Source organism: Perna viridis, chromosome 8 (assembly GCF_037379345.1).
Source record: "Perna viridis isolate PV_CMFRI_1.1 ecotype Kerala chromosome 8, ASM3737934v1, whole genome shotgun sequence".
Taxonomy (NCBI): domain Eukaryota; kingdom Metazoa; phylum Mollusca; class Bivalvia; order Mytilida; family Mytilidae; genus Perna; species Perna viridis.
In genome coordinates, this window is record NC_142452.1 from 28,169,800 (window position 1) to 28,184,046 (window position 14,247).

Genomic DNA, 14,247 nt, shown 5'->3' on the forward strand with positions numbered 1-14,247 from the left:
TTTCTGTATCTGCTTTAAAATCAGCAATAATTTTAGAAAGATAACGCATTATGAATGACCAATTTCTTTGTATATTTTCAGGTCAGCCATTTCCAAACTGCTTCGAGGCAACGACTAAGAAAATACATAAACTATTGTTCCATGTGTTAGCCCACATGTATCATTCACACTACTCAGACTGTGTAACACTTGGCATACACGGACATCTTAATAGTTTGTTCACACACTTTATGGTTTTCAATATCAAATTCGATTTAATGGAGGATAAAGAAACGGAAGTGTTGCAAGATCTTTTAGAAGCTTTAGTCAAACAGTTACCTGACCCGAATCAGAATGACGGGAAGGATATTAGTGAGGTGACCCGATCATAGCTAGACTTATAGATAGGATGGACGAATGGACAGTAATGTGTGGGTGAATGACAGATGGTGATATAACGTGTTCTCTGTGATGTCGACAGAACAGCCAAATACCCAAAAAAAACAGCTTGAGTTTTTTTTTGTTTATTTTATTAGTGTGTGTGGAAGATCTCAGTTCAGATTACTTTTTACGAGGTTATTTTTGTGGTGGTCGAATATTCAGCGTCTTTATTACGACTAACACCAAATAAAACATTTGCTAGCTGGTATGGTTTTAAAAATAACATGCTACAGTGATTTTTTTTTTGTCATCACAATTTAGCCTGTGTAGAAAAACACATGTTTTGTGTACATGCAATATACTGATAAAAATGAAATAAACATCCTGTCACTACAGTGAAATTTTTGTATTTTTACAAAAATATCCTTCTAGATTGTAATTCATTTTAATGTATTTATTGCTTTCATTGTAGTTATTGAGGCTTAGTGTAGAGCCTGTATGTCAATTTTTTCCATGTATAAAAAAAACTTCTATAATGTACCAGTACACATGATTTTTAGACATTCATTCTTTCATTTCTGCCAAAAAATGTATATATTTTTTCTGAGCAACTTTAGTTTGAATGAGCAAACTGATGTTTAAACCTTTCCCCCAAAATCAAGAAAAAAGTACATTTTCCGGGCTGGACTACTTTTAAATGGTCCTCAATTTTTGACATAAACTTTCATCATTTAAAATGAAATGGATAAGTGTTTTTAGACATTTTGGGCTCAATGGTTTAACATGAATACAGGGAACAAAATGTAATGTACTTAAAGAATGCTGAATTTCTCCCAATACCATGATCTAGTCAATTTGTTATTGTACACAAAGAAGGATAACTCTTATTCATTTCAATGTACTTCTCATTTCATTTGTTGAGTATAGCTCTAATATTCTTTTATTATTGCAGTTGATTATAATTGAACATTGCAGTAAGGGAAGTAAATTTTTAACAAAGGAGCTTTATAGAAAGGAGTTGATTTCATAAATGGATGCAAGTTTAAAATTGGTCTTAAGTTGTGACAGTGTGGCTGTATAATGAAAAAGCACATTGTGATGTCAAAACTTATGATATATCTTAGGTTTAGAACTTTTTTTGTTTGTGAAATTGAAGGTCTTTAGAAACTTTAATGTAAATTGTATATGCATAATTCTAAAGTCTGCATTTTTAAGCTTTCATGACTTGCACTAAAAGGACGCTACCAATATACATGTATTTGTTTAGGTTGTTCTTTGGAAAAAGATATTAATACATGTAATTCAGTATCATTTCCTCCACATATGCAAGATCTGCTTACCATTCTGTCAAACTAATATTCCTGAATATCTTTAATGTATTATTTTCTCATATTTTTTTTGACAATTTTCTTGAAATGATTATTTTTGTGTTTTGACAATCAAAAGCTATACTATAGCTGGCCTGGTGATGGAAATTTGTGTTCTTTGCTTTTGAATGGTAATGATATGCTAGACAACTCTGGAGTATCTTGCCTTATATATTATCTCATATTTGCTTCAGAGTCTTGAAAAAATATTCTAAAATTAGCCCTAAGGTCTTATGACTTCTGTTGACAGTAAAAAATTAATATGTGGTCTGATCTACCATAAAAACATGATATTGATATTTCATGAATAGCATTTTTCTCCATGTATGTTCATCTTATTCATCATTTTAGAGCTTGCTAGATATTGCTAGACTAGATGAATTTTGGTTTGATCATAGACTATGGTTTAAAATAGATACTCACATATATAACTTATCTGACATGATTCTCAGTGTGGGTTTTGTAAGCACAATGGCAATATTGTTTATACTTTAATTTGATGCAGTATTTGAGGTAAATTATAATCAAAATTTGTTTAGTGGAAAGAAAGTGTCATTGAAACAAAGAAATGTTTAAAAAAAAACAAAAGAAAGTAGCATATACATTATACATGTTGTATGTAATATTTTTAACTGTTTAAGAATTCATTGTTATCTATGCAGTAACTGGTTGATGAATTCAAACATTTCACCAGTGCATGACCTCTTAAGGTGTAATGTTAGAACTGTTTGCTTGACAACCAGTTCTCTAAAGTTACTTCCCCTTTTGATAAGTCAATATATCGAAATTGTTTTAATGGAGCTTACATAAAGAGTTGAAACATATGTTAGTCATTAGAGGAGTTGAAATAGTTTGACCCTGGGCAACCTTCTGCAACTAGTTGTTTCTGACACTGTCATTAGAAAATATCCGAATACTTTATTCACCATTATAGTAATCTGTCTGAAATTCTGGATCTTTGTTGTTCTAAAATCAAATTTTCTTTATACCAAAGATCCCAAAGATTTGTTCTCGTGTACTCAGTTGCAGATTTTCTTTACTTATGTTATAAAATATGGTCCAGTGCCTTTTCCCGATTGTTATTATAAATTGAAAAAAAATCTTTGTATAAATGTTCCTTACTCATTGTTTACCATGACTAAGCAATTTTATTATGCTACTAAAACTATGAAATATACATTTTGCAATATTTAAGTACCATTCTATGTAAGAATCAGGCAATGGGTGGTACATAATATTTATTAATTTGGTCTTTTTTGCCTCAAATATATTCAATATAATTAGAAAACAACTGAAAATCTGTTTAAATTTATCCTGAAGCTTCTGTAACATAGATATTTTTTGACCAGTTATATGAGGAAGAAGTGCAGGAAAATTTTCTTACCATTTTTCCATAGTGCATTTTAACTAAATTTGACCTATCAATATCTTAGAAAGGCAAATTTTACAAACACTTTGATGGTTATTTCTGGAGGTTATCAGGTATAAATACTTTGTTAATGCAACACCTTATACATATTTTGCCTTTCAATATCTTAGAAAGGCAAATTTTACAAACACTTTGATGGTTATTTCTGGAGGTTATCAGGTATAAATACTTTGTTAATGCAACACCTTATACACATTTTGCCTGATTCTTAGATGGAGAAGTACTTAAGCATTCACTTGTGCTATATGTATAATATCTACAAAGCTATTTTTGTGCTCCGATGAATACCTCGCAATGCTCATGGAAAACTAAAAGAAATCCACTGCAATTTAAGTATTATGATATTAGAGTTTTAGTATTCCTACTTATACATCACATTACATTAACCTCCTTCCTGAAAAAAAATTATCCTCAATATTGGGTATTATGTCGTGCTGGTGAATGTGAATATTCTATGTGTTTGACTGTTTATGACCATGAAACTTCCATCTCCAAATTTAAGTTTTTGGGAAGGATATTGACATTGTACTAAAACTACCACAAGTTATTTTTTTTCTAATTTTAGGAGAAAAACATGGTTTTTGTTAAGATTAATTTAGAATGTTACTTGGTAAGCATTCATTTCTGCAATACATGTAAATGAAAACTCTTATTTACAATTTTGCAGACATATAGAAATCTAAGGCTTGTAACATTTTTTAAGTGTAATTTTTTTGTGAAGTATTCTGAGTCTTTGTATTAGACAGTGGTCCTGTTTGGCTGTTGTCATAGCAACATATCTTTGTATATCATTTGTTATTGTTTATGTAGGAATGAAAAATTGTGTGCAATATTTAGTTTCTATGATTATCATATGGTCTGATGTTGAAAGCTGTTGATAGTGAGAATTATTAAAATGGTTATAAACATATTTGTTTCATTTATTTCGTCATTGTTTTAAAAGCTCCTCCCCAGAAAAGTTCTGGGTACTGTAAACATATTAATTTTCGCTATTTTCAAGCTGAGTATAAAAATGCGAAAAAATAGTACCTGCTGCAATATTGATTTTTAACACTATATAAGGCTTATAAAAATTTTGAATCCGCAAAAATTAATACCTATGAATATGCATTTACAGTATGTAGGTATATAAGAATTACTGTATCCATTTTTCTCTATTTTAGTCTTGTCCCATGGTCAATATTTTTAACCATTCAATGTATTTTGATGAAATAAAATTTAGGCATCCTTTGTAGGTTTGCACTAAGAAAGAAAATAATTACTAGATGTTTCCATAGGGAGATCTTTCAACTTAAGAATTGCAAGGGAAATCAAGGGAACCAGGATTCAAATGGTAATAAAAAAGACAATTATTAGTGATAACAACTAGACAAAGAAAACAGACACGCACAACAAAGAACAATAACCAAGATAACACACACACAGAAACAAAAGCAAATGAACAAACTGGACTCACCAAAATAAATGGAAGCATGAACCAGGTGCACATGTAAGTTAAGTGTCCTCTGCTTTTCTTGAACTAGATATTCATAGAATGTCCAAGTCCAGGATATACCAGAGAGAAAACTATGACTCTGTGTACAAATCGGTTGTTATGGTGCACATGGATATATCATAACAATCCATAAGTTCTTGAAGAAGACCTTAAAACTTTAGTATTGATGGCCTTACTCTTGTAGGAACATACCCCTGATCCAGGAACCCAATTGTAAGGAGTCTAGCAAGGTACAAAGAAATCTGTAGTTTTGGCAAGCTCTGGCATAACGTATGAGTTTTGATATGAAAACTCAATAGCAGGTACTGAAAGAATATTGCCACAAATGAAAGGGAAGTTTACAATATGAAACAAGAAGTCAACACATACATATTGCATAGTTTAGTCATGGACTTTTCATCTCCTTTGTTCTCTAAGAGTAGGTCAAGATATTAGGCTGACTTCATAGAGTCTAGTATCCTTTATCTCAGGCTCAGGGGTATATGGTATGTACAAAATCCCTGAATCTAGAAGTGTGAAAAGATTTTAAGTATTTTTTGAAAGTGTTGTAGATAGACTGGATATCCCCTGTGACAACTGTAATTGTGGTAGTAAATAGTTTCCACAGAGGCTAGGGTTGCAAGCTTAGTGCACCACTCGGTGAGCTCGCTCGCAGCTCTAGTGAGAGTAGGCACCAAAAATCTCTATTAGATATGTAAGATGTCAATTTTCATAAGTACATGTACTTCACATGAATTGTACAGCTAACATTTATTGAACTGAAATCAGGCTACGATACTTCGTTCAGTTTAGTGAATACTCTTAGATACGATATGTTAGGTTTTCCTGGAATATTCCAGTAGAGTAATCGGAAAATAAAATAAAAAGGAGGGGGGCTGGCAGATTTTGAAAATAAATAATCTGTCTCTGATTATTTAGGAAATAAATAATCTGGCCTCATCATATCAGAAATTAATAGTCTGACTTTGCAAATCGCTAGAAAATAAATTTCCCGACCTTGGCTAGTGTATTGAAAATGAATAATCTGATCTTGGCTAGTAAATTGGAAATGAATATTCTGACCTTGGCTAGTAAATTGAAAGTGAATATCCTTACCTTGGCTAGTGTATTGAAAATAAATATTCTGATCTTGGCTAGTAAAATGAACATAAATATTCTGACCTCCGCAAAACCTTAAAACATTTGGCTCACTACGCTCGCCATAGTTTCATAAATTAGAAAAGTATACATGTTTAAATACTCCACAAGTTTTATACTTATACAACACCCTAAAAGTTCCCAGTGGCAATATTAAATACATGTACATAAACTTTACTGGGGTAATGTGTAGTAGTCTGTGGGCTGGGAGGGTCCACCGTGCACCCCCCCTCATCAACTTTATGGTGATTTTTAGGTACCTTTATACCTCCCATTACCGAATCATTTCGTCACCAGAGTATTTTCGGATTGTTTTTCAGTATAAGCCTGTATTTGAACCCCACCGGGTCAAAAAGCCAAGATTTTTGTGACTCACTTGTTTGAGCGTCTAAGTCTTCATGGGATAGTATGTGTGAACTAACAAAACAAATACAGATATCATTATGTAGCCTGATATATCTCAACTTTACAATGGTATCAAGAAATGAAATTTGCTCTAACACTTAAGGGTTTGGGGGTAAAACGAAAAAAATGTACCGCTAGCCCATCGAAAAATCGCTTAAATTGACATATTTTTCCACGTCAAAACCCCTAGAGTATTTATGATTCAGTAAAAATACCTTATTTGGTATTTTCTGTTTAGTAAAATAAATAATAATGAACATAAAAAATAGCACATGCTTTGATCAAGGATTTAAACATATATTAATCCTGGCTTTGATATAGAACCCAAACCACATATTTTGGTAACCCGGATATGCACATTTAAATTTTCATAAAAAAAAGACTCTTTTATGAGTATTGAAAATAAATAATCTAGCCAAGGTTATGATGAAAATAAATAATCTGACTTTCACCAGGCTGGAAATAAAATTTCTGACCGGAAAAAAATTTGCAATCCCTCCTAAGAATCTAATGGTAGTCCCTTAAAACTTTTGAAAAATTCACCCTTTAAAATAATGACGGAGTTATAAACTGACTTTTTTCCTGTCATATCGTTATATTCCTAACTAAAATTGTGATCAAAGTCATAGCATAACCGTCGAAATTCTTTGGTATTTTAGGCAGATGATGTTTGGGGTCAAAGTTCCTCCCTTGCATGCTTTCATCCTGTGATAGTGTCTAAGTGCCTGATATTTAATAAAACATAGTATTTGGCTGTTAGTTTTGGAAAGGCACCTCTGATTTGCACCAAAAACTCAGTAATATTTTGTTAAGTATGTTACCATAGCTAGTGGATTTTACAACGATAACCAGTAAATTACTTATAAATGACTTGAACCTACACACACCAAGGATTAGTAAATATGTAATTTTCTATGAAAAAAAAAACACTTGAAATTTCTGTGCGGACTGCCTAAAAACAGCTTTATTTCAACAAAATGAGACCAAATTTTCAGAACTGACCTAACCGTATAGTACTACCTTAAGCCCGGCTTTAACGTCATACTCTATGACACATAATAATAACGCTATAATGCATCACTTTTAGAACAATTTAAATGGATTGTACTAGCGTTTATATAGTTAGTCGGGCTGCATACATGCATTTGATAGTGATAGCGAGCCCTTGTGGCTGACGGGCAAAATTTGCCGTTCGAATTCAAGGATGGAACATGGTTCAACCAGGGAACATGCAGAAAGTGCTGTCTAGATCTGAAAATCAGAATAAGATTCTTTAATCATCGAAATTAGTTCATACGGGTTTTCGAAACGTATGTAAATTTAATTGTGGGATATAAACTAACCAGCGTCCCTGCTCTATCTGAATGTGGGTATACCCTCATGGGTAGCCTGGAATTCGGACTCTTGATGTGTATCGGCAGTAGACGAGATGCCATGAGCTGGGACCAGGCTACATCGGGGGAGAGGTTCACTACTAATATACAATATACAATAGGACCAGCTGCTGGAATAAGTCAAATTTTCATGATATGCATGGAAGAAAAGAGTAATCAAGGGAACCAAGGCCACAGCGGTAATCAAAAGAATGTAATCCAGGGACAAAGACCAGACATGGAAAACAGACATACACAACAAAGAACATAAAGTAACTAAAATCATACATACAAAGTAACAAAAGTAAATGAGCAACTCGGACTCCACTAAAAACTGGGAGCATGGACCAGGTGCACCGGTAGGGTAAGCGTCCTCTGCGTCCTCTCTTCTGAAAAATTAGACTGTTAATATATGAAGAGGTTTATGTATTTGAATGATACTCAATAGTAATACGTATGTGTAAGGGTACTGAATTGGCAGCAACTCAGCCCTGTAAAAACTATATGAAGTGATCCAAGAAAAGCCAGTAATTCAACTGATCGTGATCCAGTTAGACCGTCAAAGCAAGTTCTAAAAAATAAGAAAATGATGCGCAACTCATTACCTGCAGTCTTTTTCTCAGAAAATCGGTACTTCTTAAGCGGAATCAATATTTTTCTTCAATCATAATTGAGAATTATCACTAGCGCACGGTGAGAATGACCTTGCTTTTGGCGTTTTTTATGTAATAATAACTCGTTTTGTTCAAATAAAGTTGTTTTTATCTATCTATCTATCTATCTATCTATCTATATATCCTTTATTTTTTTCTTGCGATATTCGTTGAAAGAGTTCAGTGATGTTCCAAGGAGACAAGCCTGGTGTAATCAGGGACTTCTCATTACACCATGGATTTTTAAAGTAGAAAATTTTTGCACTCACGGGTGAAATAAGAAACAATTTGGTCAAGTATTAACATTGATTTCTAAAGGGGGTGGGGGTGGCTAGAATGTCAAATTTTGCGTCCTAGATTTTGTTTCCGTATAATTTTACCCGACTTAAAATTATTTGTTTACTTACTGTCTGTCATGGATTTACCCAATTGTTCATGCTGGTATTTTTTTTAACCAAACATCATCGACCTGCCTTTTTATTTCAAATTTGATTCTAGCTACCTAAAACCAAATGGTTGTCACGCCCTTAAACAGTTATTGTCAGGTTTATTTAGTTTGATTTCTTTAGTTACTGGAAACCACCGATACTTTATATAACAACTGGGAATATTTTGATCTAAAAATAAAGATTATGATCTCAGTTAATATAGCGCTTAGGACAACGTTCGTTTACAAGCAGCGGTCAAACTCGAAAGGAGTTAATCTATCTACGTAGTTCACTCTATTAAGAAGCAACCTTTCTTTTGACTAGGAGTTTTTTACTCCGGGTCCGGATTTCTTATTCAATTTAAAAATGTCAGGTATGGAGTTTGACGAAGAAGAAATTATTGGCTTCCAAATACAACCAATGGAGGAAGATCCGACTCCTCAGACGAAACAATTGACGTACGATATGGTCGAGAACTCGGCGGGCGGCTTTTCATATGCCGTAAACGATGAAACCCGCTTACTTCGGTACCTGTGTCTCGGGACCGAAGGAGGGTCATATTACGTTACAGGACCAGTATTGAAGAGAGAAAATATTCAATGTATTGACAGGTATGAAAACGAAAGTAGAAACAAATTCCGGGGTTTCCCCTGAACGAAACGATTACTCTGAATGAGTTTACATTCTTTCTTATCTTATTGATCTGTTTGCCAAGAAATTAAAAGGGGAAATGCAAGTTAATTTGAAAGGCATTTTAATTCCAATTTAGATATCCAAACAATAGAAATATATTTCTGTTTTGATCATCATTTAAAAGATGGACCAAATAATCATGGTTTTGTGTCAATTGTAATGGGAAGGGGAATTTAAAAAATCGTCTCGTTTAGTAGTTCAGAGTATTTGTTACAGTATATTATCTTGTTTACAATAAAAAGAACAAAAAACTATGACCATTCTCTTATTGTGAAATTTGAAGAATGGACGAGTCTGTATTCATACCCTGGAAGTGTCCATGCAAATCCCCTGGGAATAGTACTTTTGTAATGAAGTTGGTAAGGTTACTGAAAATTTTGCATTCTTTCCTGTTCAACAAGGAAAGAATAAATTGATTTTTAACAGTACTGATAGTATAAAATTAGGAGATATTGTATGATTGCCGATGGAATAGTCATCCATCAAACAATTAAGTACTTCTCCATCTAAGAATCGGGCAAAATGGATATAAGGTGTGGCACATGAAGGGGAAAAACAGATTTTATTGCATGAACCAATTAATTATACCTGATAACTACCAGAAATAACCATCAAAGTGTTTGTAAAATTTGCGTTTTAAGATATTGATGGTTCAAATTCAGTTGAAATGCACAACAGAAAAATAGCGGGCAAATTTTCCCGCACTCTTTCCCTATATAAGTAGTCAAAAAATATCTTGTCACAGATGCTTCAGAATAAACTTAAATAGCTTTTTGGTTGTTTTGTAGATGTACTGAATATATTTTAGGCAAAAATGACTAAATTGGGGAAAATGATGTGCCACCCATTGCCTGATTCTTACATAGAATGGTACTTAAACTTCTACAGATCACCACACCGTCATCTGTGATGGGCAAAACCTGTACCATAAAGCAAGCTGGAAAAGGCCCCAAATATATGATGTGAAGCTATCCTTAAAGACAAAAACCGACCTTATCTATACCAAAAAAAAACCAAAAAACTGAACATAAGAAAATAAAACAATGACAACCACTAGACTACAGCTAGTTCCTGACGTGAGACGGGCACATACAGTGTGTGCCAGGGCTAGATATGTTTTTGAGTGCTCAACCCCCTTACATGGGACAATGGTGGGAAAATGCAACAATAAAACGAATCTGTTGAATTCGGATTTAACTCTTGAGATCAATACAGAATACAACAAATCGGACAAAAGACGACAAGCTCTATTTAGTTCAAAAGAGCACTCGCTTTTTCTGCAAGCTAGTTTTATTTCTAAGAGCAACTGATAAGCACACATTATTTACTAAAACAAAAGTATAAATAAAACAACACCAACAGGATTTAGAGAAAGTTAACATAAAATATTTTAAAACATCAATACATTCTACATAGGAAATACCGGTTAGAAAACAACAAGGTGACTTTCAAACCCTTTTACAGGTTTCTTATAATTTCCCTTCCTAAATGAAAAAGTCTAAGTCTTGGAAACAACATATTACTCTTTTAAAGTGCTAATAGCAGTACAAGTATTGTGTCTTTTCATAAGCAGAATTACCCCCCCTTTCAATAAATACAAATGTCTGCATTACGTATGGTTATCTTTCATCCATTATTTTACGTTGATATTGTCAAAAGAATTAAGTGAAAATGACATAATTATTCATTTTTTGTAGGCTAATCATGAAAGGTAAAGGAGAAGAGGTGGTTAAGCTAATTAAGGATGTAAGCGTGCATGGCAGAGCATGTAAGCAAACCCCAACTCTGAATGCATTAGCAATATGTGCGAGGTCCAATGAACCGAAAACAAAAGCTGCCGCCTACAGGATTCTCACTGATGTTTGCCGTATACCAACTCACTTGTTTGAATTTGTAAAACTGTGTGAAGCAGAAAGTGCTGGAACAGGTTGGGGTAGAGCACATCGTGCTGCCATCAGCAGATGGTATAACCAATTCCATGAAGAGCCCAAGAAACTTGCATATCTGGCTACAAAGTACAAGGCTAGACATGGCTGGAGCCACAAAGATGTTATCAGGCTTGGTCATGTAAAGCCGGCAAGTCACCCTCTATCAATAGTCATCCGTTACATTATCAAGAACATGGAAGAGGCCATATCCATTTCGAACTTTAATCCAGATAACCCTAACAAAGATTTAGCTGAGGTAAGAGAGTTTATTCAAGCTGTAGAAGAAGCTAAGAGTTGTAAAAAAGGTGACGTCGAGAAGCTAAGAGCACTTATAGCTGAGCATCAACTTGTCCGTGAACACATACCAACAGACCTTCTTGATTCCAAAGAAATTTGGGATACCCTGCTCCGACTGATGCCAATGACGGCTATGGTCCGTAATCTTGGAAAAATGTCTAGCTTGGAGTTATTAGATGTTGACTCGTTCGGAGAGAAACTTGTTACTGAAAAACTACTTGATCAGACTCTCCTGAAGCGTACAAGAATCCATCCATTTTCACTTTTGGTTGCCTTTAATCAATACAAGGCTGGTCGAGGCGATAAGGGCAAACTTAAATGGACGGTCAATCAGAACATCGTAAAGGCACTGGAAAGGGCCTTTTATTTAAGTTTCAACAACGTACAGCCCAGCGGAAAACGTTTCTGTTTGGCCGTTGATGTTAGTGGATCAATGAGACAGCCAGTAATTGGGGCTTCTGCAATAGAAGCGCGCGATGCATCGGCAGCCATGATGTTAGTAACTGCTAAAACAGAGAAAGATGTCGAAGTTGTGGGTTTCTCTAGTGGGTTGACCAAGCTTAACATCACTAGCAATGACACACTCGACACCGCTGTTAAGGCGTGTTCTAATCTTCCTTTCTCAAGTACAGATTGTGCCCTTCCAATAAAATGGGCTATGGAACACAAGAAAAAGTTCGACGTTTTCGTAGTGTATACAGATTCTGAAACATACTACGGAAACATACACCCATCGGCCGCACTACAGCAGTATCGGCAATACACAAACAACCCAGAAGTCAGGCTTGTCGTAGTAGGCATGGTCAGCAACGGTTTTAGTATTGCTGATCCAAAAGATCCGTTGATGATGGACATTATCGGATTTGACACGGAAGCTCCAAAAGCTATGCATAACTTCATTACAGGGAAATTTTAAAACAATTTTCCCCAGACTTGGCAACTGTAGTGTATTTGATTTGTATTGAATTGTTATATATATTCTTAGATGTTCTTGTTTGTATCATATTTACATTTTTTAACACCTTCAAGTGAAACGACACATATTTTGTATTACAATGGCATTATATTATATGTCGCGTCAGAATGTAGATAATGACCAATGTGTATATAATGTAAATAAAAGTAGTCACATGGTGACAAGATTTAATGCATGAAAATAAAATGTTTAATGATTTTCATGTGTACAGTGTAAACATCCATTTAGCTGGTTTTTTCTCATAATATGTTATTTTTATTATTTTAATTGGACTCGGTCATTATTACGTCATTCAGTCTGTTTTATTGTATTGCCATTTTGTTTAAAGTACTACGTATACTTAACATGTTCTGTAAGTTTATATTTGGTAATATTGATAAAAAGGAGTATCAGTTAAAAAAAATCGTCGTAAATTTTAAATATCTTTTAGTTCTTTCTCGTGTAATAGACAATGCGATTAACAGATTCAGAGATTTTGTCCAGAAAATGGGGTAGCAGTAAAAAAAACAACCTAAAAACAATGAGGGATTTCTACAGATCGTGTGCGCAAAAATAATTTGGCTGGAAATTCTTTGGAAAGCCCATTAAAAGATGTTTTCAAAAAATAATGTGTGTGAAAAATTGGGTTAAGCAGATATTTACAGCTTTCTTCTATGAAAAAGGAAGAAATATACACCATTTAAAACAGTCAGAAGATATCCTCTATTATTCTCCGTGTGAAAAGAACATTACATTGGTTTAAGCTATAGTAGACTATCAGTACCTATAATTCGAATGCTAATAGATGTTACAGTCTTAAGTAGAATAAGATCTAGGAAAGCCACGAAATAATGAAATCAAAGCTTCAAAGACAGACTTCAGACAAAAAAGCCAAAACATACAAGAACCAAAGGGGAGAGAGAAATCTGCCCCTCCCCCCCAAAAAATCAAGTCTTTATAGTTGGAAGGATGTACCGGTTGGAGTAGAAAACGCGAGTTGAAGGACTTGGTCATATACCCTTGAGGTTATCAGAATATCGATGGTTTGTTAGAAAGTCGACCATCCTTGATTTGGGTCCATTTTCACACAATCGATGAAGTTTTTGTTATTAACTATATATTAATACCTTGATTTACTCCTTTTTTAGAGCAAGAACCATATAATTTTTAATTTCGTTTATTATATATCCGTTTCTGGTAGCAAAGATTCCGTATCATATTAATAGAGAAATCCTGCGCTACATTGTATTTGGGGGTCTTGTCCGACACAGTGGTGGGCAGTGTTTTTTCTTAAGCGACAACAGAAAATTGGAAAGTGTATTAATTGACCTCTCTATACCTATATATAGATACGTTTCTGTATCGTCTTCATGTTTTCCAGGCACAGTCTCAGTGGCATTCTTTGGAATTTTGAGTTGCTAGTGCCATGTACTGAATCAATACTGGAAAGGTATTTGGCGAATTCACAGTGACTTTAATAATTAATTATTTTTTTTTCTCTAAAATTATGCCTGACCCGTTTCTTTCAATTTTGCATTGTTAAAATTTGTTTTTCCAAGTAGGAAGTTATCGGTATTAGGATTAACAGTCACAGTGACTTGTTTAACAAGTTATCTTTTCTTTATTTCAGTATTATGCCTGACCCGTTTCTTTCAACTTTGTTAATTAAAATCGTTTACGCGTTGCTAGCCTCTGATTTCTCTATCAAGGGCATGTTGGATGGTGCC

General features: G+C 34.0%; 2 protein-coding genes across 5 annotated transcripts in view; both read left to right on the top strand.

Moving 5' to 3' along the window:
* The window catches only part of LOC148610080 (MOB kinase activator 2-like), a 57,738-nt gene extending 53,672 nt beyond the window's left edge, over positions 1-4,066 (top strand). For all 4 annotated transcript variants that reach the window (XM_088542125.1, XM_088542123.1, XM_088542124.1 and 1 more), the window contains exon 5: positions 82-4,066. In XM_088542125.1, the coding sequence (XP_088398251.1) occupies positions 82-371 (290 nt within the window). In that variant the 3' untranslated portion in view covers positions 372-4,066. The remainder of the gene's footprint in view (positions 1-81) is intronic.
* A 4,859-nt stretch (positions 4,067-8,925) lies between these two features.
* On the top strand, positions 8,926-12,961 carry LOC148610081 (RNA-binding protein RO60-like). Its single transcript, XM_088542121.1, has 2 exons — positions 8,926-9,258; positions 11,038-12,961. The coding sequence occupies exons 1-2, from the start codon at positions 9,014-9,016 to the stop codon at positions 12,479-12,481; spliced, it is 1,689 nt and encodes a 562-aa protein (XP_088398247.1). The 5' UTR covers positions 8,926-9,013; the 3' UTR covers positions 12,482-12,961.
* Positions 12,962-14,247: the final 1,286 nt, after the last annotated feature.